Here is a 26581-nt window from a genome sequence, read left to right on the forward strand (position 1 = left end):
TGACTTGTTTGAGTCCATGGTCCTTAGGGACCTCAAAGATCTATCCCAGAAGAGGAACTTCAAGCAGCAAAATTTAACATCTAAACAAAAGAATGCAATGCTAGCGCTTGAATCCGATATGGAGATTATAGTAAAACCCTCTGACAAAGGGGGCAACATTGTGGTCCTTGATCGGGAGAGTTATCGACAAATGTGCCTTAAAATCCTAAATGATAAATCGACATATGAAACCCTTGGTTTCGATCCGACTGACGTTTATCTCAACAAATTAAAAGAGATTCTATTCGTAGCAAAAGAGAAATCATTAATCAGTGAAAAAGAGTTCTCTTTTTTGTGTCCAAAAAACCCGCAGATTGCGACCTTTTATGGGTTACCTAAGATACATAAAGGCCTGACGCCCCTCAAAGGGAGACCTATTGTCTCTGGCATTAATAGTATAACCCAGGGGATAAGTAAATATTTGGATCAACTATTGAGGCCTTTTGTCGAAGCTCTGCCCGCTTATGTCAGGGATACAATGGATGTTTTGAAGAAAATTGAGGGTATCAACTTATCTCCAGGAACCATGCTGGCAAGCCTCGATGTGGAGTCTTTGTATAGCTCCATTCCCCATGTTAAAGGTTTGGAAGCTACAGAATTTTTCTTGTCCCAAAGAGGGAATCATCTAAAAGAACATAATTCCTTCCTACTACAATTGTTGACGTTTGTCCTCGAGCATAATTATTTTTTGTTCGAGGGTAAATTCTCCCACCAGCTCAGGGGTACAGCGATGGGGAGCCCATGTGCCCCCAGTTATGCTAATCTGTACCTGGGCTGGTGGGAGGAAACCAGAGTGTTCAGTGAAGAAAACGAGAGATGGACTGCATCAATTGATTTATGGCTCCGTTACATAGATGATGTGCTTATTCTATGGACCGGTGACCAAAGAGAATTCCAGAATTTTGTATCAAGTCTGAACAATAATGATCTTAATTTGTTCTTTACATCAGAGATCAATCCACAAAGAATCACATTTCTTGATCTCTCCATCCAAAAAACAGAGAACAACCAGCTGGAAACCACCATCTTCCGAAAGGAAACAGCTTCTAATACCCTCCTTCATTGGAGTAGCCACCATCCAGCCCCGTTAAAAAGGGGGATTCCTAAAAGCCAGTTTATTCGAGCGAGGCGAAACTGCTCGAGTGAGGGGGAGTTTCACAAAAAATCTCAAGAAATGCAAAAAAGATTCCTCGACAGAGGTTACCCTGAAAATGTGGTAATAGATGCCTGTAATCAAGCTAAAAGATCTAGAAGAGAGGACCTTTTAGAGGTAAAACAAAAGACCAAAGAGAACAAGGTGATTAGGGTGATAGGCACTTTCGATGAGAAATCGCATGATGTGCGTAATATTCTCAGTAAATACTGGGATATTCTCACTAAGGATGGGGACATAAAAGATGTTTTGTCGGAGCGACCAATGATTACATATAGACGCGGAAGGAATTTAAAAGATCGCTTGGTCCATAGCCATCTCTCCTCCAAATCGCCAAAAACAACGTGGCTACAAACAGAACCGGTCAAGGGCTCTTACCCTTGTTCAGGATGCAAGGCGTGTAAATTTATGAGCCGCTGCAAGACCTTCAGAAGTTCATCCACAGGAAAGGAATTCACTATAAAGGATTTTATCAACTGCAGAACAAGCGGTGTAGTCTATATGGCAACTTGTCCGTGCCCGAGGGACTACATTGGCAAGACGATGCAGCAGTTGCGCCGTCGGGTGTTAGCACATGTGGGTAATATAAACAGAAATGAGAAAACCAGTTTGGCGACGCACGTCATTGAAAAGCATGGTGGAAACCCTGACGTAGTGGTGTTCCGCGGCATAGAGGTAATAAGAAGCAATGGAAGACGTGGTGACGTGGACAGAAAACTCCAACAAAAAGAATCCGGTTGGATCTTCAGAATGGAGTCGTGCGCACCAAAGGGATTAAATGAATGCCTATCATTTACGTCCTTTATTTAGGATATACATCTCCCACATTTAAACTAACATAGAAATCTAACATTAATAGGCCCGCAAGCGGACATTATTATAAGAAACTGTTGGACGTAGCGTCTTATTCCCCTCAAATACATGTTTGCAGTTTAGACAACCACTCTGCCCATCGCTTTGAGGTAAAAGAATTCCAATAATCTGATTATGTAGTTCTGCAAAATCCGCAAAACAAATATTGTGATAACAAAAGGACTTACCTGTGTGTTTATAAACCAAAAAGTATCCTGCAATACCTGAGATAAAGAATGACCTTTGTTGCATATATCATCTTCATAGGGGCTGAATTATTCCCTTCTCCATCAATCACAAAAAGCGCATGACTATATGTAAGTCACTGCTCCATGTAAAACATGTTTGATTCAGCATTTTAAAGTAGGCTTTACATTAATAACATTTGGATACGATATATAGCGATTTTATTCTTTGTATCAAAAACAGGACGTATATGTAAAAATCTAACGCCCTGGTAGCTATAATAACATCCATCTGCTCTGCCGATACGCATGTTAACATCCTTGATGCGTTATAAGCATCTCTGGTATCTCCGCCGCTTGGCCGGCGTCCTGGTAACGATGGCAACAGCTGTACGGAGTTCCCATGTCCCGGCGGCGCATGTATCGAGCGACGACGTGACGTGATGACGTCACAGGTATCGCGGGATCTGGCTGTGAGAAGGAGATTCCTAGAACCCGGCGGCGCACGTATCCGAGCAACGAGGTGACGCGATGACGTCATCAGTATCGCGAGAATTCGCCTAATGCCTGGATTGCTTTGATTGGCTGTAAGGGACATGCCCCTAGGAGAATAAGGTGGAGCTATACATATAAAAGAAGGTGAAAGACATACACAGACCAGCTCTGTCTCCTGCTGGTCACGCTGGCTGCTTGCCATCTAATGCAGCCTACGTGACTTTAATCTTTATCCTTCTTTTCCACTAATGTGGATCTTCTGACACTCTCTGCCCCATAAATGTGGGCCTCTCTACTCTTTAATAACTTTTCTGCCCCGTAAATGTGGGCCCTCTTCTATCTCTCTGCCCCGTAAATGTGGGCGATTTTCCTCTTTATTTCCTGCCAATATGGGTTCACAAACTCTCAGAAGCACAAGCACTCTTAGACTATACCTATGCGGGAGTTGCTTCAATGGACTAATGCACTAAATATGGATTCTTCTATCAACCGAATCATGTGCTTAGTTCAAGAAGCCTATATATCAGTGAAGATAATTTGAAGCCGATCTATTAAAGATCCTTCCTGACCAAATTAATCACCTAAACGCATATACCCTCTAAATGTGGGTTTGGCATCGCGTTAATACAGGTGGTTATTTTGAAAGGTCAGGAACATTGCTACCTTAATATTTAAGCTGATGCATGAAACCTCATCAATTTAATCGTGCATTGACTTGGCTTCAACTTATTAATCCCGTAATTGTGGATTGGGTCTGAAGAAGTAACTGTGCAATTATTGTGAGAAATAACACATGTATTATCTGAAGTGACATAATGCTTTTGCATTTACTGCCCACTAAGATTCCACTAATTTGTGGACAGATCTACATATTCTGTTAAGGAGTGGTGACATCTCTTTTTTCTACTACATCTTTTTTCGCGGTGTTAAGAGGAGTAGGGAGGTTCAAAACCACGATCTCATCAGCTTAGTCTTTTGGTGGTTGAGAGAGTGAATATTGAATCAGCTAACAAGTATTATCCATAATTAAGCAAATAAAACAACTTACAATGTACACAGTTAGACCGTCCTGATGAAGTGACACGTGAAAATAGTGTCACAGAAACGCGTTGATGTGACAGTGTGTAAAAAGTACAATATAAAGTGTTAAAAACATCGACCCCTCTTATTTGTCTAAATCCGAGGGTGTCCATGTTATATAATGTGTACAAACATAGGATGCACAACATAAGTGCTGATCTGTTTTGCTGATCCGATCTAGGGGTATTATGTGAACAGACGCTCTTTATGCTCCTTGACGGAAGACGTATAAGTATAAATGCGTTGGTGACAGAGCCAAATTATTCCATCACCTTCGAATTCCATAATTATCATTCCCAGTATAGCACTGTGCAAAGGATACTAACTCCCTTTAGCACATGTAAGTTACACGGGATGTAAAAAAAGTAAAAAGAAATAATATCTACACTCATAAGAGAATGGAAATAATGAGCATAGACTTGGTCTAGTTATCCAAAAGACGGACCAAGATTTTCAATAAAAAGTCTTTTCATATATGTACGTATGTATATGGTCCCTCCCCCTTTTCCTATTTCGTTGCTTTTAAGAAACATTAATAAAATTTATGATTTTAGTATTAGTAAAGTTCTTGTCGGTGAAGGTTCAATATAGAAAAAGGGGTCTAAAAGAGAGTCTGGTAACTACAGGCCAGTAAGTTTCACTTCAATAATTGGAAAAATATTCGAGGGGTCTCTGAGAGATGCAATCTTGGAATACCTCAAGGAAAACAACGGCATTCCTCCTCATCAGCTCAGGTTCATAAAGGGTCGATCATGTCAGACGAATTTGATCAGCTTCTACGATTAAGTAAGCTCTAGGCTGGACCTGGGAGAGTCTATTGATCTTGTATATCTGGATTTCTCTAAAGCATTTGACACCGTGCCACATAATAGGCTGATATATAAAGTGAGACAGCTCGGTCTGGGCGAAAACCTGTGTATCTGGGTAAAGAACTGGCTCAGAGATAGAAAGCAGAGGCTGGTAATAAATGGTTCGTACTCTGATTGGGCCACCGTTGCTAGCGGGGTGCCACAGGGTTCAGTATTAGGTCCCCTTCTGTTCAATATATTTATCAACGACCTGATAGAGGGGCTGCACAGTAAAATATCAATATTTGCAGATGATACAAAATTATACAAGATAATTGATACAATGGAGGACAATGTGCGGCTACAAATGGACCTAGATAAACTGGGGGCTTGGTTAAAAAAATTGCAAATGAAGTTCAATGTTTTGAAAATTTAAGATTATGCACATGGGCAGGAGAAACGGATGTTAACAAAATACACTAAATGGGGTACTGCTAGGGAAAAGTGATATGGAAAAAGACCTGGGTGTACTAGTGGACCGTAGACTTAACTGGAGCAATCAATGCCAGTCAGCTGCTGCAAAAGCTAATAAAGTCTTTGGGTGCATTAAAAGAGGTTTAGGGGCATGTGATAAGAACATTATACTTCCACTATATGAGGGACTTGTCAGGCTCCACATGGAATACTCTGTATAGTTCTGGACACCGGTGCTCAGGAAAGATGTTGCAGTGCTGGAGGGTGTTCAAAGAAGGGCAACTAAATGAATAAATGGAATGAGAAAACTGGAATACCCAGAGAGGCTATCAAAATTGGAATTATTCACCCCGGAAAAAAGACGGCTAAGGGGTGATCAAATAACTATGTATAAATACATTAGGGGACAATACAAGGATCTTTCCTGTGATCTGTTTATACCCAGGACTGCGACGGTAACAAGAGGGCATCCGCTACGCCTAGAGGAACGTAGGTTTCATCACCAACACAGAATGGGGTTCTTTACTGTAAGAGCAGTGGGACTGTGTAACTCTCTGCCTGAGGATGTGGTGATGGCAAAATGCATAGAGGAGTTTAGGAGGGGACTAGAAGTCTATCTAGACACTATGATATTACAGGAAATAGAAATTAGGTGACCAGTGGCGTGGTTGTTGATCTCAAAGGTTGATCCAGGGATTGCTCTGGCTGCCATTATGGAGTCAGGAAGGAATTTTTTTCCTCCAAATTAGCTAAATTGGCTCGTTGTTTTTTGGTTTTTTTTGCCTTCCTGAAACAACAGGGAGGGGGGGGGAGAGGTAAACAGGCTGAACTACATGTACTGTGTCTTCATTCAGCCTAACATACTATATTAGTATGTATGTTACCTGTTTGAAGAAACTATGTTACCTTACCTCAACTCGGCCACTTCTCCGCATACCAGGCACAGCCCTGTTCAATTTATCAATTGAAGTTCAATCTCATTCCATTGAACAAGGCATCGTTGCTTTGAGAAGAGGCTGCTGTGCTCATCCAAATACCACAATTTCATCAAACAGCTGATCGTTGGGGGTCCTGAATGCCAGACCCCCCTGCAATCAGATACCGATGACCCATCTTAAGAATAGGATCCAATATTCAAGTTCCGGAAAGCCCCTTTAAATCTGCAGCATGTCAATTTATGTTGTGAATTTATGGGGTGAAATCCATGGAGAATCCATTCCAAAATCTGCATCAAAATCAGCAGCATTTGGTGTAGATTTTCAAATGTGGAAAATCCACACTGAATCTGCTACATGTGAGCCTACTCTAAGACTTCCTGAAGTAGGATGAGATTTGGTTCAGGTATTATTAATTTGCAATAGATTCAGAAGCAGGAGCCTTTCTGGCAAATATACTTCAGTACAGTTGTGCAGGATTCATCATTCCAGGGTCCATTCCTTGATTCAACACAATCCTCAGTATTACCCTTGTTGTTCGGCTGTCCAACATTCCATTTGCTGGAGAAAAAGTAAAATACAGTAAAAAAGTTATATATTGATGAGAGAAAAATAGCTTCCACCTTATTACTTATACGCATGTATTAGATGAGTATAGTTCAACCTTATTACTTATATATGAATATCAGATTGGTAGAAGGTCCAACTGATGTTCCTATTCCTATAGATTATCATGGTATATACTGCAATGGCTATTGCCTAATAAAACTCCTCACAGCCACCTATGGAAAGAGAGTCTGGGTTACCTATTCTTTGATTTGATAGGGCACCCAGATGAGGAGTCCCACTAATCAAGCATTCATAACTTATTTAATCAACATGGCATAAATGTTTCTGTCAGCAAAACCACATTAATGTTGTAGGGCCCTTTTAAAAAGAAATGTTATTAAAAAAATAATAATAACTTTACATTCACCCTTTTAAGAGAGTTTTTCAGGAAAACACTATTGATGACCTATCCTCAGGATACATCATCAATAATTGATTGACTGGGGTCCGCCAATTGGGATCCCGGACGATCTGCTGACTGGGTGCCCATTGTCAGCACTGCGATACACAGGGGCGGAGCGGAAGCCGCTGCTCGACAGATGTAGTGGATAGCTGTAGTAACTGTAGGTACAAATTCCATTGAGTTTAATGAGAGTTATGCCTGCAAATACAAGCATCGGCCAACTATCAGACACAATGAGTTGAAAATAGAAGCTTTAGTCTCTAGCACACTAATAAAAATCCCAAACTTTATTGCATGAAGATTAAAAACATATAGAAGTAGTGTCATTCCTAATACACATGCTACGCGTTTCAGCTCACAAGAGCCTTAGTCATAGCTATGTCATTTTGTTTCTGGGTACCAACTCAGCATTTTCTCCTGGCACCGTTGATTGCTTTCATAGACACCTGCTTCATTGTGATGTGAGTTAGTGGACTTGTGGAGAATTTTTTATAAGTCGTAATGCCCACTCAGCACTGTGACCAGTTATGTAGACCTCCAGTATGACCACAGTGACTGTGATGATGAGGGCCATGACAGAGACAGATACAATACTCTAATTGTACAGCTGTGCACAGTCATAAGTAGTTCTACCAGTAACCATCAGCTATTATCACATTTATCCCAATAAACATCAGCATTTATGGCATTCACTTTAAAGAGACTGTCACCTGGAGGGACATATGCCTTTAAAGAGACTGTCACCTGGAGGGACATATGCATTTAAAGAGACTGTCACCTGGATGGACATATGTCTTTAAAGAGACTGTCACCTGGATGGACATATGCCTTTAAAGAGACTGTCACCTGGATGGACATATGCCTTTAAAGAGACTGTCACCTAGATGGACATATGCCTTTAAAGAGACTGTCACCTAGATGGACATATGCCTTTAAAGTGACTGTCACCTAGATGGACATATGCCTTTAAAGAGACTGTCACCTAGATGGACATGTGCCTTTAAAGTGACTGTCACCTGGATGGACATATGTCTTTTTTCAGCCTTACATACTGTGTTAATATATCACTATAATTAGGGTGACTGGCACTGCCTAATTACTGCTCTCAGAGGGAGAACATAAAGGTGGTGATGGATTCCTTTTTACTTCTGCCTCCAGGCAAGGCCTAATAGTCTTCCATATGTGGCATGTCTTGAGGCTATTGTTAAGCCTCAGGCTGCCATGACAGGTTGGCACCCTGATATCACATCAAGTGGGAGGGTATATGAATGACAGATGAAGCCCCCTCTATATGTCCAGTCATCTAGATGCCGGAGTCTTTGTTGTGTCAGTAAAACACATCTGTGATGAATTTAAAAACACAGTATCTTTTAACATTCTAGGTAGGTTTCTCTTATGGAGTCTGAGGAAAAAGAAACGGTGTCCCCATGCGCCTCTATAAGTAGAGAAATAATGCCGGAGGCCTATGGAGCATTAATACTGTCATGTGTATGAGGCCTAAGGGGCATTTTTGTTTGCTACCGGCAGAATATACACTAATGTTGCATAATTGTCCCTTAAAGATGAAGTAGAAGTCAAATATACCTGAAGGACATCTCTGATCCATCCAACCATATCCAGACATTAGGCACTGTGTCACGTCTTAATCCAATCAAGTACCGGTCATCTTCAAGGAAAGATTTCAAAGCATCCTAAAAAAAATAAAGCAAATCTGTAAAATGTTTACCTGAACTTCTTATATATGAACTCAAATATATTAGATGTGGAACCTTCCCCTCTGTGTATTGGTAGTGTTAGATCATTTACCGCTTTAAAACATCAATAATTCAAATCAGTAAAAAGTGGATTTCTGTCCACTTGGATGCCAGGTTTTATGCCCAGAACTACTTTGGGCAAGAATGAACTTTACAGACTGGAATACGCTCATGTCGAGAACAACTGACGAATGTTGAAGCAGACATTATTGGAAAAATATCTCAGATGGAATGGGACCAACGGCGTAATAAGATCTCTGATCTCCTACAGAAACATAGAGTAACTATTGAAGACAATAAACGTATGAAGTGGTTACGTGATGAAAATGATTATTCTTCGGGCAGGGTGTTCAGCTGGCAGTACCAAAAGTCTGCCGGTGAAAGATTTAATCCTACAGGCCCCCCGAGAGGAAGGCCTAGTAGGAGATTACCAAGACACCGTAGGAGAAACCAACGGTCACCATCTAATTCTATCTCCACAGATGGATCAGGAAGGGATCCTTCTTTCTCTCACCCTTCTTTTTTAGGTGTCGGACAAGCAGCCAAAAGGAAAAAGAAAACAGGAAGAGATTACGACGCGGAGGAATCAAGCATAGAAGTACACAGAAAAAATCTGGGAGATTCGACGAGCAGGCCCAGCTTTCAGCTGTTACCACCGAGTTAACGGAGGACTTAAACGCATTAGTGGTAAACATCTCCACTAGAGACTTGTCTGATGTTGAGTTGAGAGTGTTGACAAGGGGTCTTTCCTTTTGTCCAGATTCTCACACGGATTGGTTCCAACTTGATTTGGACTTAAAACGTTTTTTTCAGAGCTTACGCCTCAAACAGTATTTCTCTGTGTGCCCCTCTACTAGTGGGTCTTCTGTGGAAGCCGGTTGCCCTCTGGGCTTTATATTGAGAGCAACAGGACTCCATAATAAAAGCCAGTTTCAACCCCCTATGACGAACCACTGCTTCGAGACGTTTGTCTCCTTTGTTGAGAAGGATATCAGGGCTTTGAGATCTAAAGCAGCTCGTCCATTGGGTACTAATAATATGACAAGGGAAGAACGCTCTGCACTCACTACCCTTTTCCGTGATAGGGTTATAACAATAAAACCGGCCGATAAAGGGGGTGCTATTGTCATCCTTGATACCGCACAATACAACCGTGAGGCATCTCGATAACTTAGTGATGAGGCTGTATATACTAAGCTAAAGGGTGACCCTACATTGAGACTACAAATCCAGCTGAGGGTATTGCTTAATGATGCACTACTTTCTGGCATCATTGACTCTGATCTACTTCGATTCATAGATGTACTGTATCCCCGCATACCTATTCTAAATTTGTTGCCAAAAATTCATAAGACTTTGGTTAACCCACCGGGATGCCCGATTGTCTCCGGATATGGTTCAGTTTTTTGCAATGTAGCTAAATTCCTTGATAGCATCTTCCACCTGTTTGCGGAAGAAGCTGCTTCCTATGTGCGAGATACCAGTGATTTCCTCCTCAAACTTAAAGATATCGAGATTTCAGGCCCATTGATCTTGGCCACACTGGATGTTGTGTCGCTTTATACATTAATACAACATCAGAAAGGTTTGGCAGCCGTCAGACAGTGTTTGGTGGGTTGCGACTGAGCCCCGGGGTGTCTTGAGTTTGCCCTGTCGCTGCTCGAATTTATCCTCACCAAAAACTATTTTTCTTTTGGGGGGGCTTTCTTCAAGCGGCGACAGGGTACTGCCATGGGGTCCAATGTCGCGCCCACCTACGCGAACATTTACATGTGACATTTTGAGGAGAACTTTGTCTACACCTCTGAGTATTGGACCAATGTCATTGTGTGGCTTCACTACATAGATGATATTTTTCTCCTGTAGGGAGGCTCCCATGAGGATCTGATTAAATTTCATGCTTCTCTCAATTTACAATACGATGAGTTAAAATTCACTTTGAATTCGTCAGTCAATAATATTCAATTTCTTGACACTTTGGTCATCCTTGAGGGTGACAGATTGACTGTTGATTTGTTTACCAAATCCACCGATAAGAACTCCATTTTACGCTATGACAGTTTTCATCCGAGGGGGATTGTAAACTCTTTCCCTTGGAGTCAACTATTGTGTGTGAAAAAAATAGCTGAGGAACCATTTGTTGATACGAGACTTGAACAAATGGCTCAAAAATTTCTACTGAGAGGCTATCCAACGCCTCTTGTGAGAAGGGCTGTTGAGAACGTTCGCCCGTTTGACCGTGATGCACTGCTATCCCCTAAACCCAAAACTGGGGGATCAAAAAGGATTCCCTTTATCTCCACTTATGGTCATCATAGTGCTAGGGTTTGATCTATTATAATCAAACACTGGCCCCTTCTGTCTAGGGTCATCAATGATGTTCCTGAATTCAGGGGTAAACCCATGATGGCCTTTAGAGGGCCCCCCAATTTGTTAGACAAATTGGTGAAGCCTATGGAATTCAAAGAAAATCATTCTCAACGACTTCTGGCTTCTTTAAAACCAGGTAACTTTCCTTGCCTCAATTGTGTTTGCTGTGGAAATTTAGTCATGGGGGACAAATTCCATCATCCCTACACAGGCAAGAGGTTTAGAATCTGTAAGCGTTACACCTGCACTTCCTCGATTGTCATTTACTTGGTCACCTGCTCCAGCGGGTTGGGCTATGTTGGCGAGACAACACTTGAGGCTAGAACCCGGATTATCAAACATAAAAGCACCATCCACATGAAATGCCTAGACCTGCCTATCCCCAAACACTTTTATGATATGAAACACAGCATTAGCCAGTTTCGCTTTAGAATCATTGACGATGTCCCGCCACCAACAAGAGGGGGAGACAGGGAAGCTTTGCTTAAAAAGAAAGAGCTCCGGTGGATACATACCCTCAATACCATGCATCCCTTTGGTCTAAACCAAGAATATAATTGTGTACCATTTCTGTAGAATCCTCCGCTTTCCTTCTCTTCTGTACTCTAGTTTGCCTATTGTTCTTTATTTGTTTTTAATCATTGTTTATTTGTTCTTTGTTTTTAGGTGCTGCTCCTGTGCTCTGTCCATTCCTCAGGCGTTACCGGATTGGTGTTGGCTTTTTTCGCAACATTAAATGAATTTTTTTCACTTGCACATTAATGCCTTGTTTATGTGATTTTATATTTATGTAGCTGTACATTATAGCCATTTTTTCTTACTTTTTCTTCTATATGATGACCTTATGTGGTTGGATGTGGGTTTTTGCTTGTGATGTGTCCTTTATGCAACAAAAAAACTCTTTTTGTGATACACAATAAACTTTGGTGATTTTTGTTGAGAGTTAAATTTTCTTGCTTTATTTTTGATTATTGTCTGTGTATTGTACTTTATTCCATACACTTTTCAGTGTGGTCACTGTTAATTGAGAGATAATTGAGGTTTTTCTTTCTTTTTTTTCTTCTTCTCTCGTTTTACGTCTATGTCTTTGATTTTGACACTTATGTAATACTTCATTATCCTTAGAACTATGAATCTATCCCTGTTCTTTGGCCTCTGGATCCTTATATATTTGTGCATGTGCGCGTATACATGCGATACATTTTATAGCAAGTAGATTCAATGGGACGGTACTATCCCCCTTTTCTGACCAATGTGGTGTTAGTGTATACATCTGTGCTCGGCATTTTTGGCCTGGTTGGCTATCTATATGACTAATTTTTATTTATTTATTTTTTTTTCATCACTGGATAGCTATATGTGTGTATGGGCTGTGCCGGATAGTGACCATTTTGTGAGTGACATTTATGCACTCTGCAGTGATATGTATCGTTGCTATGTGAGCGCACTGCACCAGTGCTGTAATGTTACCCCGTTCTTGTGTGCTGACGCTATATTAACCTTCATACTTACTTATATTTATGACTATTATGCTGCCATTTGAGTACATTTGTGCCTTTTTGATTTGTGGTGGCCCTTTGTATTTGGCCGCCCGTCTTTGGGATTTAATTCTCTTTGGTCACTAGGTGGCTCCATGTACGCATGCACTGTATCGGACCGCGGCCATCTTGTGTGTGACATCCCCCTGTGTGATGGTAATGTGTACGTGTGCGCCGCGTTGGACGGTAATAGTTATGTGTATTGCCGTTGCGCATGCGCGAGGCACCTACACGGTTACATCATCGTTCTCTGACGTGGTGATGGTGTATCAGAACTGTAACCCCAAATATTACGAGACACCACCTTGAGTTTATATTATGACGCTGTATATATCTGTGGCTTAGGACACTTGTACTTTATCTGTCAACTGTTTACAGCTACAGGTGATGCCTTCCCCTGCTGGACGCGCCTGGATTGGACAGAGTATCAGGTGACTGCACCACTTGTTTTTAATCAATTAATTAGTGTTATGTTGATTGTCTTGTGTTTGATTGGTGTAGGGTGGATTTGTCCCACCCTCACCTTCACTTGCTGCCACTATTTAAGATCTGACTTGTGGGCACACTAGCAGGCTTGATACAGACTATGTCCTAGTCGAAACGTTGCCTGTACTTGTCTTTTAATATGGAGCAATAAAATCCTGATCTTTTTACTTTAAAACCCTCATGGAATGCTTCCACTTTCTTCACTTGGACTTTAGGCACTGTGTCACGTCTTAATCCAATCCAGTACCGGTCAACTTCAAGGAAAGATTTCAAAGCATCCTAAAAAAAAATAAAGCAAATCTGTAAAATGTTTACCTGAACTTCTCATGTATGAACTCCAATACATTAGACTAGCTGATATACCCGGCTTCGCCCGAGTTAATTTGGTACTGGTGTTTATCTGGTGTTCACACGGAAAATCTTATGAAGTCGTGGTTACTTTAGAAATACCAGGAAAAAAATATGTTCACTATTTTGCATGGTTCTTTGCGTTACCCAGGAAACACCACGGGGAGGTAACCATGCGACGTTTCCTTTATATAAAATGACATCGGGAAGTGAGAGTATTTGGACGCTAATTCTTTGGCGCTTAGAATTGAATAATCATGTTGGGACCCATTAACTTTTCCAATTTATGACATAATCAATGCCTGTGCCAAATTTTAAGTTTCTATGACATTGGGAAGTGAAAGTATTAGATTCCGTACGTAAAATTTGGACGCTAATTGTTCTGCGCTTAGAATTAAATAATCGAGTTGGGACCCATTAACTTTTCCTATTTATGACATAATCAATGCTCGTGCCAAATTTCAAGTTTCTATGACACCAGAAAGTGAGAGAATTAGATTCTGTACGTAAAATTTGGACCCTAATTCTTTTGAGCTTAGAATTAAATAATCGAGTTGGGACTCATCAACTTTTCCTATTTATGACATAATCAATGGTCGTGCCAAATTTCAAGTTTCTATGACATTGGAAAGTGAGAGAATTAGATTCTGTACGTAAAATTTGGACGCTAATTCTTTTGTGCTTAGAATTGAACAATCGAGTTGGGACCCATTAGCTTTTCATGTGTATGAGACAATCAATGCCCGTTTCAAATTTCACGTTTCTATGACACCGGAAAGTGAGGAAATTACATTCCGCACGTAAAATTTGCACGCTAATTCTTTTGCACTTAGAATTGAATAATCGAGTTGGGACCCTTTAATTTTTCCTATTTATAAGATAATCAATGCCTGTGCCAAATTGCAAATTTCAATGACATTGGGAAGTGAAATAATTAGATTCCGTACGTAAAATTTGGACGCTAATTCTTATGCGCTTAGAATTGAACTATCAAGTTGGGACCCATTAGCTTTTCCTATTTATGACATAATCAATGCTCCTGCCAAATTTCAACTTTCTATTACACCAAGAAGTGAGAAAATTAGATTCCGTACGTAAAATTTGGACGCTAGTTCTTTCGCGATAGAATTGAATAATCGAGTTGGGACCCATTATATTTTGATATTTATGACATATTCAATGCTCATGCCAAATTTTAAGTTTCTATGACATTGGGAAGTGAGAGATTTAGATTATGTACGTAAAATTTAACGCTAATTCTTTTGCGCTAGAATTGAATAATCGAGTTGGGACCCACTTACTTTTCCTATTTTGGACATAATCAATGCTCTTACCAAATTTCATGTTTCTACGACATCGGGAAGTGGGAGAATTAGTGGCGAGTCAGTCAGTGAATCAGCGAGTCAGTGAGGGCTTTCGTCTTCATCTATATATATAAAGCTGAAAGCGCTCATTGACTCACTCACTCACTCACTCACTCACTCACTCACTCACTCACTGACTGACTGACTCGCCAAAAGTTCTCCAACTTCCCGATGTCGTAGAAACATGAAATTTGGCGCGAGCATAGATTATCTCCAAAATAGGAAAAAAAATTGGGTCCCAACTCGATTATTTAATTCTAGCGCAAAAGAATTGGCATCGAAATTTAACGTACATAATCTAAATCACTCACTTCCCAATGTCATAGAAACGGGAAATTTGGCACGAGCATTGATTATGTCATAAAAAGGAAAAGCTAATGGGTCCCCACTCGATTATTCAATTTTATGCACAAAAGAATTAGCATCCACATTTTACGTGCGGAATGTAATTTTCTCACTTTCTGGTGTCATAGAAACATGAAATTTGGCAAGAGCATTGATTATGTCATAAGTAGGAAAAGCTAATGGGTCCCAACTCGATTGTTCATTTCTATCCGCAAAAGAATTAGCGTCCAATTTTTACGTACGGAATCTAATTTTCTCACTTTCTGGTGTCATAGAAACATGAAATTTGGCACGAGCATTGATTATGTCATGAATAGGAAAGGTTAATAGGTCCCAACTCCATTATTCAATTCTAGCGCAAAAGAATTAGCGTCGAAATTTTACGTGCGGAATGTAATTTCTTCACTTTCCAGTGTCATAGAAACAGGAAATTTGGCACAAGCATTGATTATGTCATAAATAGTAAAAGCTAATGGGTCCCAACTCCATTATTCAATTCTATGCGCAAAAGAATTAGCGTCCAAATTTAACGTGCGGAATGTAATTTTCTCACTTTCCGGTGTCATAGAAACGGGAAATTTGGCACGAGCATTGATTATGTCATAAATAGGGAAAGCTAATGGGTCCAAACTCCATTATTCAATTCTATGCGCAAAAGAATTAGCGTCCAAATTTTACGTACTTAATCCAAATCTCTCACTTCCCAATGTCATAGAAACGGGAAATTTGGCACAAGCATTGATTGTGTCATAAATATGAAAAGTTAATAGGTCTCAACTCGATTATTCAATTCTAAGTGCAAAAGAATTAGTGTCCAAATTTTATGTATGTAATCTAATTCTCTCACTTCCTGATGTCATTTTATATGAAGGAAACGTCGCATGGTTACCTCCACGTGGTGTTTCCTGGGTAACGCAGAGAACTATGCAAAATAGTGAACATATGTTTTTCCTCAGTATCTCTAAAGTAACCACGACTTCATAAGACTTTCCGTGTGAACACCAGATAAACACCAGTACCAAATTAACTCGGGCGAAGCCGGGTATATCAGCTAGTCTATATATATAAAGACAAAAGCCCTCACTGACTCATTGACTCACTGACTGACTGACTGACTGACTCGCCAAAAGTTCTCCAACTTCCCGATGTCGTAGAAACATGAAATTTGGCACACGCATAGATTATCTCCAAAATAGGAAAAGTAATTGGGTCCCAACTCGATTATTCAATTCTATGTGCAAAAGAATTGGCAGTGAAATTTTACGTGCGTAATCTAAATCTGTCACTTTCCAATGTCATAGAAACTTAAAATTTGGCCCGAGCATTGATTATGTCATAAATGGGAAAAGTTAATGGGTCCCAACACAATTATTCAATTCTATGCGCAAAAGAATTAGCGTCCAAATTTTACGTACGGAATCTAATTCTCTCACTTCCCGGTGTTATAGAAACTCGAAATTTGGCAGTAGCATTGATTATGTCATAAATAGGAAAAGTTAATGGGTCCCAACTCGATTGTTCAATTCTATGCGCAAAAGAATTAGCGTCCAAATTTTACGTGCGGAATCTAATTATCTCACTTTCTGGTGTCATAGAAACATGAAATTTGGCACGAACATTGATTATGTCATAAATAGGAAAAGTTAATAGGTCCCAACTTGATTATTCAATTTTAGCGCAAAAGAATTGGCGTCGAAATTTTACGTACGGAATGTAATTTCTTCACTTTCCAGTGTCATAGAAACAGGAAATTTGGCACGAGCATTGATTATGTCATGAAGAGGAAACGCTAATGGGTCCAAACTCCATTATTCAATTCTATGCGCAAAAGAATTAGCATCCAAATTTTACGTGCGGAATGTAATTTTCTCACTTTCCGGTGTCATAGAAATGTGAAAATTGGCACGAGCATTGATTATGTCATAAATAGGAAAAGTTCATAGGTCCCAACTCGATTATACAATTCTAGCGCAGAAGAATCGGCGTCGAAATTTTACGTACGGAATGTAATTTTTCCACTTTCCGGTGTCATAGAAACGTGAAATTTGGCACGAGCATTGATTATGTCATAAATAGGAAGCGCTAATGGGTCCCAACTCCATTATTCAATTCTATGCACAAAAGAATTAGCGTCCAAATTTTACGTACGGAATCTAATTTTCTCACTTTCCGATGTCATAGAAACAGGAAATTTGGCACGAGCATTGATTATGTCATAAATAGGAAAAGCTAATGGGTCCCAACTCGATTATTTAATTCTATGTGCAAAAGTATTAGCGTCCAAATTTTACGTGTGGAATGTAATTTTTTCACTTTCCGGTGTCATAGAAACGTGAAATTTGGCACGAGCATTGATTATGTCATAAATAGGAAGCGCTAATGGGTCCCAACTCCATTATTCAATTCTATGCACAAAAGAATTAGCGTCCAAATTTTACGTACGGAATCTAATTTTCTCACTTTCCGATGTCATAGAAACAGGAAATTTGGCACGAGCATTGATTATGTCATAAATAGGGAAAGCTACTGGGTCCCAACTACATTATTCAATTCTATGCGCAAAAGAATTAGCGTCCAAATTTTACGTACTTAATCCAAATCTCTCACTTCCCAATGTCATAGAAACGGGAAATTTGGCACAAGCATTGATTGTGTCATAAATATGAAAAGTTAATAGGTCCCAACTCGATTATTCAATTCTAAGCGCAAAAGAATTAGTGTCCAAATTTTATGTACGTAATCTAATTCTCTCACTTCCTGATGTCATTTTATATGAAGGAAACGTCGCATGGTTACCTCCACGTGGTGTTTCCTGGGTAACGCAGAGAACTATGCAAAATAGTGAACATATGTTTTTCCTCAGTATCTCTAAAGTAACCACGACTTCATAAGACTTTCCGTGTGAACACCAGATAAACACCAGTACCAAATTAACTTGGGCGAAGACGGGTATATCAGCTAGTCTATATATATAAAGACAAAAGCCCTCACTGACTCATTGACTCACTGACTGACTGACTGACTGACTCGCCAAAAGTTCTCCAACTTCCCGATGTCGTAGAAACATGAAATTTGGCACACGCATAGATTATCTCCAAAATAGGAAAAGTAATTGGGTCCCAACTCGATTATTCAATTCTATGCACAAAAGAATTGGCGTTGAAATTTTACGTGCGTAATCTAAATCTGTCACTTTCCAATGTCATAGAAACTTAAAATTTGGCCCGAGCATTGCTTATGTCATAAATGGGAAAAGTTAATGGGTCCCAACACAATTATTCAATTCTATGCGCAAAAGAATTAGCGTCCAAATTTTACGTACGGAATCTAATTCTCTCACTTCCCGGTGTTATAGAAACTCGAAATTTGGCAGTAGCATTGATTATGTCATAAATAGGAAAAGTTAATGGGTCCCAACTCGATTGTTCAATTCTATGCGCAAAAGAATTAGCGTCCAAATTTTACGTACGGAATCTAATTATCTCACTTTCTGGTGTCATAGAAACATGAAATTTGGCACGAACATTGATTATGTCATAAATAGGAAAAGTTCATAGGTCCCAACTTGATTATTCAATTTTAGCGCAAAAGAATTGGCGTCGAAATTTTACGTACGGAATGTAATTTCTTCACTTTCCAGTGTCATAGAAACAGGAAATTTGGCACGAGCATTGATTATGTCATGAAGAGGAAATGCTAATGGGTCCCAACTCCATTATTCAATTCTATGCGCAAAAGAATTAGCGTCCAAATTTTACGTGCGGAATGTAATTTTCTCACTTTCCGGTGTCATAGAAATGTGAAATTTGGCACGAGCATTGATTTTGTCATAAATAGGAAAAGTTCATAGGTCCCAACTCGATTATACAATTCTAGCGCAAAAGAATCGGCGTCGAAATTTTACGTACGGAATGTAATTTTTCCACTTTACGGTGTCATAGAAACGTTAAATTTGGCACGAGCATTGATTATGTCATGAAGAGGAAACGCAAATGGGTCCCAACTCCATTATTCAATTCTATGCGCAAAAGAATTAGCGTCCAAATTTTACGTGCGGAATGTAATTTTCTCACTTTCCGGTGTCATAGAAATGTGAAATTTGGCACGAGCATTGATTTTGTCATAAATAGGAAAAGTTCATAGGACCCAACTCGATTGTTCAATTCTATGCGCAAAAGAATTGGCGTCAAAATTTTACGTACAAAATCTAAATCTCACACTTCCCAATGTCATAGAAATGTGAAATTTGGCAGGAGCATTGATTATGTCATAAAAAGGAAAAGCTAATGGGTCCCCACTCGATTATTCAATTTTATGCACAAAAGAATTAGCATCCAAATTTTACGTACGGAATGTAATTTTCTCACTTTCTGGTGTCATAGAAACATGAAATTTGGCAAGAGCATTGATTATGTCATAAGTAGGAAAAGCTAATGGGTCCCAACTCGATTGTTCAATTCTATCCGCAAAAGAATTAGCGTCCAAATTTTACGTACGGAATCTAATTTTCTCACTTTCTGGTGTCATAGAAACATGAAATTTGGCACGAGCATTGATTATGTCATAAATAGGAAAAGTTCATAGGTCCCAACTCCATTATTCAATTCTAGCGCAAAAGAATTGGCGTCGAAATTTTACGTGCGGAATGTAATTTCTTCACTTTCCAGTGTCATAGAAACAGGAAATTTGGCACAAGCATTGATTATGTCATAAATAGTAAAAGCTAATGGGTCCCAACTCCATTATTCAATTCTATGCACAAAAGAATTAGCGTCCAAATTTTACGTGCGGTATGTAATTTTTTCACTTTCCGGTGTCATAGAAACGGGAAATTTTGCACGAGCATTGATTATGTCATAAATAGGAAAAGCTAATGGGTCCCAACTCGATTATTCAATTCTATGCGCAAAAGAATTAGCGTCCAAATTTTATGTGCGGAATGTAATTTTCTCACTTTCCAGTGTCATAGAAACGGGAAATTTGGCACGAGCATTGATTATGTCATAAATAGGGAAAGCTAATGGGTCCAAACTCCATTATTCAATTTTATGCGCAAAAGAATTAGCGTCCAAAGTTTACGTACTTAATCCAAATCTCTCACTTCGCAATGCCATAGAAACATGAAATTTGGCACAAGCATTGTTTGTGTCATAAATATGAAAAGTTAATAGGTCCCAACTCGATTATTCAATTCTAAGCGCAAAAGAATTAGTGTCCAAATTTTATATACGTAATCTAATTCTCTCACTTCCTGATGTCATTTTATATGAAGGAAACGTCGCATGGTTACCTCCACGTGGTGTTTCCTGGGTAACGCAGAGAACTATGCAAAATAGTGAAAAAATGTTTTTCCTCAGTATCTCTAAAGTAACCACGACTTCATAAGACTTTCCGTGTGAACACCAGATAAACACCAGTACCAAATTAACTCGGGCGAAGCCGGGTATATCAGCTAGTCTATATATATAAAGACAAAAGCCCTCACTGACTCATTGACTGACTGACTGACTGACTGACTGACTCGCCAAAAGTTCTCCAACTTCCCGATGTCGTAGAAACATGAAATTTGGCACACGCATAGATTATCTCCAAAATAGGAAAAGTAATTGGGTCCCAACTCGATTATTCAATTCTATGCACAAAAGAATTGGCGTTGAAATTTTACGTGCGTAATCTAAATCTGTCACTTTCCAATGTCATAGAAACTTAAAATTTGGCCCGAGCATTGCTTATGTCATAAATGGGAAAAGTTAATGGGTCCCAACACAATTATTCAATTCTATGCGCAAAAGAATTAGCGTCCAAATTTTACGTACGGAATCTAATTCTCTCACTTCCCGGTGTTATAGAAACTCGAAATTTGGCAGTAGCATTGATTATGTCATAAATAGGAAAAGTTAATGGGTCCCAACTCGATTGTTCAATTCTATGCGCAAAAGAATTAGCGTCCAAATTTTACGTACGGAATCTAATTATCTCACTTTCTGGTGTCATAGAAACATGAAATTTGGCACGAACATTGATTATGTCATAAATAGGAAAAGTTAATAGGTCCCAACTTGATTATTCAATTTTAGCGCAAAAGAATTGGCGTCGAAATTTTACGTACGGAATGTAATTTCTTCACTTTCCAGTGTCATAGAAACAGGAAATTTGGCACGAGCATTGATTATGTCATAAATAGGAAAAGCTAATGGGTCCCAACTCGATTATTCAATTCTAGCGCAAAAGAATTGGCATCGAAATTTTACGTACGGAATCTAATTTTCTCAGTTTCCGGTGTCATAGAAATGTGAAATTTGGCAGGAGCATTGATTATGTGATAAATAGGAAAAGCTAATGGGTCCCAACTTGATTATTCAATTCTAGCGCAAAAGAATTGGCATCGAAATTTTACGTGCGGAATGTAATTTTTTCACTTTCCGGTGTCATAGAAATAGAAAATTTGGCAGGAGCATTGATTATGTCATAAATAGGAAACGCTAATGGGTCCCAACTCTATTATTCAATTCTCTGCGCAAAAGAATTAGCGTCCAAATTTTACGCGCGGAATCTAATTTTCTTACTTCCCGATGTCATAGAAACAGAAAATTTGGCACGAGCATTGATTATGTCATAAATAGGAAACGCTAATGGGTCCCAACTCCATTATTCAATTCTATGCGCAAAAGAATTAGCGTCCAAATTTACGTACAAAATCTAAATCTCTCACTTCCCAATGTAATAGAAACATGAAATTTGGCACGGGCATTGATTATGTCATAAATAGGAAAAGTTAATGTGTCCCATCTCGATTATATAATTCTATGCGCAAAAGAATTAGCGTCCAAAATTTTACGTACGGAATCTAATTTTCTCACTTTCCGGTGTCATAGAAACGTGTAATTTGGCACGAGCATTGATTATGTCATAAATAGGAAAAGTTCATAGGTCCCAACTCGATTATTCAATTCTAGCGCAAAAGAATTAGCGTCCAAATTTTACGTGCGGAATGTAATTTTTTCACTTTCCGGTGTCATTTTATATAAAGTAAACGTCACATGGTTACCTCCACGTGGTGTTTCCTGGGTAACGCAGAGAATTATGCAAAATGGTGAACCTATGTTTTTCCGGTATCTCTAAAGTAAGCACGACTTCATAAGATTTTCCTTGTGAACACCAGATAAACACCAGTACCAAATTAACTCGGGCGAAGCCGGGTATATCAGCTAGTTATATATATAGATGTGGAAGTTTCCGCTCTGTGTATGGGTAGTGTTTAGGGATGAGCGAGCGTACTCGGAAAAGCACTACTCGCTCGAGTAATTTGCTTTATCCGAGTATCGCTGTGCTCGTCCCTGAAGATTCGGGTGCCGGCACGGAGCGGGGAGCTGCAGGGGAGAGCGGGGAGGAAGGGAGGGGAGATCTTTCTCTCCCTCTCTCCCGCCTGCTCTCCCCTGCTTCCCGCTGCGACTCACCTTTCAGCCGCAGCGGCACCCGAATCTTCAGGAACGAGCACAGCGATACTCGGATAAAGCAAATTACTCGAGCGAGTAGTGCTTTTCCAAGTACGCTCGCTCATCTCTAGAGTTAGATCTGTGGCCCAAACTCATTTACCGCTTTAAAACATCAATAATTCAAATCAGTAAAAAGTGGATTTCTGCCCACTTGGATGCCAGGTTTTATGCCCAGAACTACTTTGGGCGAAAATGAACTCAACTAGGGTAGATTAGATGTGAGGCATCACCCTCTGTGTATTGGCAGTGAACGATCAGTGGCCAAAACCCATTTACCCTATTGAAAATAGCAGTTGATTATTCAAATCAATATAAAATAGCGGTCTGCCCACTTTCATGCCAGCTTTCATTCCCATAACTACTTTGGGCCAGGCTGAACTCAACTATATTTGATATTGGGCAGTACCCTCTGGTCCGGTTTATGTTGTCTGGATGCTCTCACAGTCTCAGATAAGTCCCTTGTATTTATTCTTATTATCTAGTCTAGTACTTATATAGTCATCTGCTACTTATTGCTGTAGTTATCAGAGGTGGGCTGGGCCGGGAGCACAGAGAGGCATGGTACATCATTCTGATTTGTAACAGCAGCATAGGAAGTCCTGATTAGTGGTGCCTGCACCTACCCCTTCCCGCTGACCCTGGTTCGCCTATTGTCTACTCGCCATGCTTTGCTACTGCAACTTTCATAAACTTTTTGTGAGCAGCCAATACTCATGAGGGGAGTAGTTGGACCAAGTCCTTGTGTTGCATGCACTGCAGACCAGGCAGCACCATTGTGAAGGGTGAGGCTGGAGTACACATTATAGGGGGTTGATGTAATGAAGAAAAAAACATGCTTGGTCTTGATATTGCTTAAATACACTTTTCATTAAAATAAACCCTTTCATCAGCCACTGGTTACCAACCCGTTTAACTGGAGGTGTTCAGTCTCAGCAAGTTAACCTCTATCCACAGCATAGGGGATAACTTGCAGATTGGTGGTGGTCTGACCGCTGGGACCCACAATGATCCAGAGATTTCACTTCGGGCATATCCCAAAGTTCTTCAAGACACGCCAGGAGTGAAATCTCAGGATCCATGCAGCTCCCAACAGTCAGACCACCACCGATCTGCAAGTTATCGCCTATCCTGTGGATGGAGGATAACTCGCTAACATAGGAACATCTCTTTTACCCCTTCAGCTGCCATTTTAGAGCACACAGACTTAAGTTTAGTTTCAGACGAGCTTATTATGGACTTATTTTTGTGTTTATAATATAAATGAGTGTCCCGTCTAACCACAGGTCTACTAACCCAAACTCACAGGACCATAGGGTGAGTGAACCCATGGGGACACTTGTCTGTATTGTAAAGGGCAAAACTGCATCCATAATACACTCATCTAAAAAAGCTGCCTTATGTAAAAAAATATATAGTTCTTCGCTCTGGTGCTGCATTTATGTACTGAGCTTAGTTCTGGTGCTGTATTTATACTGAAAACTTGGTTCTGGAGCCATTTTTATTTTATTAGATAAGTTTGAGTGTTGTATTTATTTTATGAGTTTGGTTCTTTCACGTTCGTCCTGGACTGCCAACATGAACAGGGTATAGGGGGCAGCCAAGACGGATGCAGGAAAGCGCTGGTACAGGTGGCTAGATGCAGAACAGACAGAGAGCACCTCTGCAGGAGGGTAAAGGCCTGTATATCTCGACTATGCAACGTAAATGCAGAATAAACTAAAGGAAATCCTTTCCCTGCAAACCCCTACCCCAGGAGGGAGCCCTGCCTAATTGGTGGGCCGATCGCTTCCAACAGGTGCAGACCCACACTCGTATTTGGGCCACTACAAATTCCTACCAGGGAGCACTGAACACATGGGGTACAGTGCACAGAAATAAACAGAACAAGAACAGACAAGCAATAGACACAAACAGAATAAACCAAAGCCAGACACACAGCAGTTCTGAGCAGGCTGACTGCTCAGGGATCACTGAAAATTAATCAGCAACTCCCAGGCAGTAAAAGCTGGATCTTATAGGAAGGAGGGAGAAGCAGATCGTCTGACAGACAAGTCAATCACCAGCCACACCTCTCAGACTCTAGCAGGACTAATAAACCTAGACTAGAAATCAGAGGAGCTGTTAACCCTGGCTAGTCTGCCTAGAACCTACAGAAACAAGGTGTGCTGGCAAATAATTAACTATGTGTTGACTGAGACGTGACAGGTTCTACTGCTATATTTGTGGTTTACGCTTGGTTGTGGTCCTGTATTTTTGTGTTTAGTTCTGGTACCGTATTATGTTATGAGCTGACTTCTGGTGTTGTATTTATGTACAGAGATTAATTCTGGGGCTGTACATGTGCTATTAACTTGGCTTTGCTGGTGTATTTGTTATCAGCTTTGTTCTGATATTGAATTTGTGCACTGTAACATAGTATGCTAGGCTGAAAAAAGACAAATGTCCATCTAGTTCAGCCTGTTTCCACCCCCATCACCCTTGTTGATCCAGAGGAAGGCAAAAAAACAATGAGGCAGAAGCCAATTTACCCCATTTTGGGGGAAAAATTCCTTTCCAACTCTATAATGGCAGTCAGAATAATCCCTGAATCAACATTTGAAAAGTTCCTACCTGACTCCAGATCACCAACCTTTCTGGTTATTTAATGACTATATCCTGTAATGTCATAGAGCTCTAGAAAGGCATCTAGTCTCCTCTTAACCCCTTAATGACGGGGCCCTTTTTTTTAACATTTTTGTTTCTTCCTTGCCCCTTTTAAAAAAATCGAAACTTCTTTATTTATCCATTGACGTCGCAGTATGTGGGCTTGTTTTCTGGGACCGAGTTGTATTTTTCAATGGTGCTATTTAAAGTACCATATAATGTACTGAAAAAACTTTTACAAAATTCTAAGTGGAGTAAAATGAAGAAAAAAAAAACAACATTCCACCATCTTTCAGTGCGTCTTGTCTCTACGGCCCACAAACTACAACAAAAATGTACGATTATTACAATATCAAACTTTAGTTTATTTTTTCTGCACTACTTTTTTTTTCCAGACATTTAATTTTTCAAATTATTTTCTGCCGCTATCTTCTAAATGCAATAACTTTTTTATTTTTCCGTCGACGTAGTTGTGCGAGGGCTCATTTTTTGCGAGATATCCTGTAGTTTACATACAACTTTTTGATCGCTTTTACTGCATTTTTTCTTGGAGACAGGGCATTTGAAAAAGTGCATTTCTGGCGTTCTTTTTTTTTTCTCAGACGACGTTCATCATACGGGGTAAATAATTCACTACTTAGATAGATCGGACGTGGCGATACAAAATATGTATTTTTGTTTTATGATTTAGATTTTTTATTATAGATATGGCAAAAGGGGGTGATTATTATTATTTTTTTTTACAATTAGTAAAACTTTATTGATCTGATTTTTACTTCTTTTTTTAGCCCCCTTGGGGAGCACAGCTGGTGATGCTTTGATCACTCCTGTAGTATGATGTAATGATATAGCATTTCATCATTCTGTAATCTGACAGGTAGTCTATCAAGCCACCCCACAGGGATGGCTTGATAGGCAGTTTGTTAAGACAGCCCTGGGGCCTTTCAGGATGACCCCGGCAGCCATGACACCCACACATCTCATCACGAGGTAAAGGGCGTACGGGACAGCAGCATTTAAAGGGTTAATAGATATTGCGTGCAGGTGTCAGCTGTAAGAAAACAGCTAACACCCATGCTGTATGAAGAAAGGTCACTATGTAATCTCTCTTCATACATACCCCGATGCTGCATGATGTAAATATATGTCATATAGCGGGAAGTGGTTAAACTCCCCTATCGATTTTGCCATCACCACGTCCTCAGGCAGAGAGTTTCGCAGTCT

The 26581-nt window shown here is 39.9% G+C and overlaps 1 protein-coding gene across 1 annotated transcript in view; it reads right to left on the minus strand.

Annotated features, from left to right (window-relative positions):
* Positions 1-13266: 13266 nt before the first annotated feature.
* Positions 13267-26581, minus strand: part of LOC136610201 (C-type lectin domain family 5 member A-like) — a 95884-nt gene continuing 82569 nt past the window's right edge. The window contains exon 9 of the mRNA XM_066589443.1: positions 13267-13440. Within this exon, the coding sequence (XP_066445540.1) occupies positions 13267-13440 (174 nt within the window). The remainder of the gene's footprint in view (positions 13441-26581) is intronic.

The sequence above is a fragment of the Eleutherodactylus coqui genome, chromosome 2, assembly GCF_035609145.1.
Source record: "Eleutherodactylus coqui strain aEleCoq1 chromosome 2, aEleCoq1.hap1, whole genome shotgun sequence".
Classification (NCBI taxonomy): domain Eukaryota; kingdom Metazoa; phylum Chordata; class Amphibia; order Anura; family Eleutherodactylidae; genus Eleutherodactylus; species Eleutherodactylus coqui.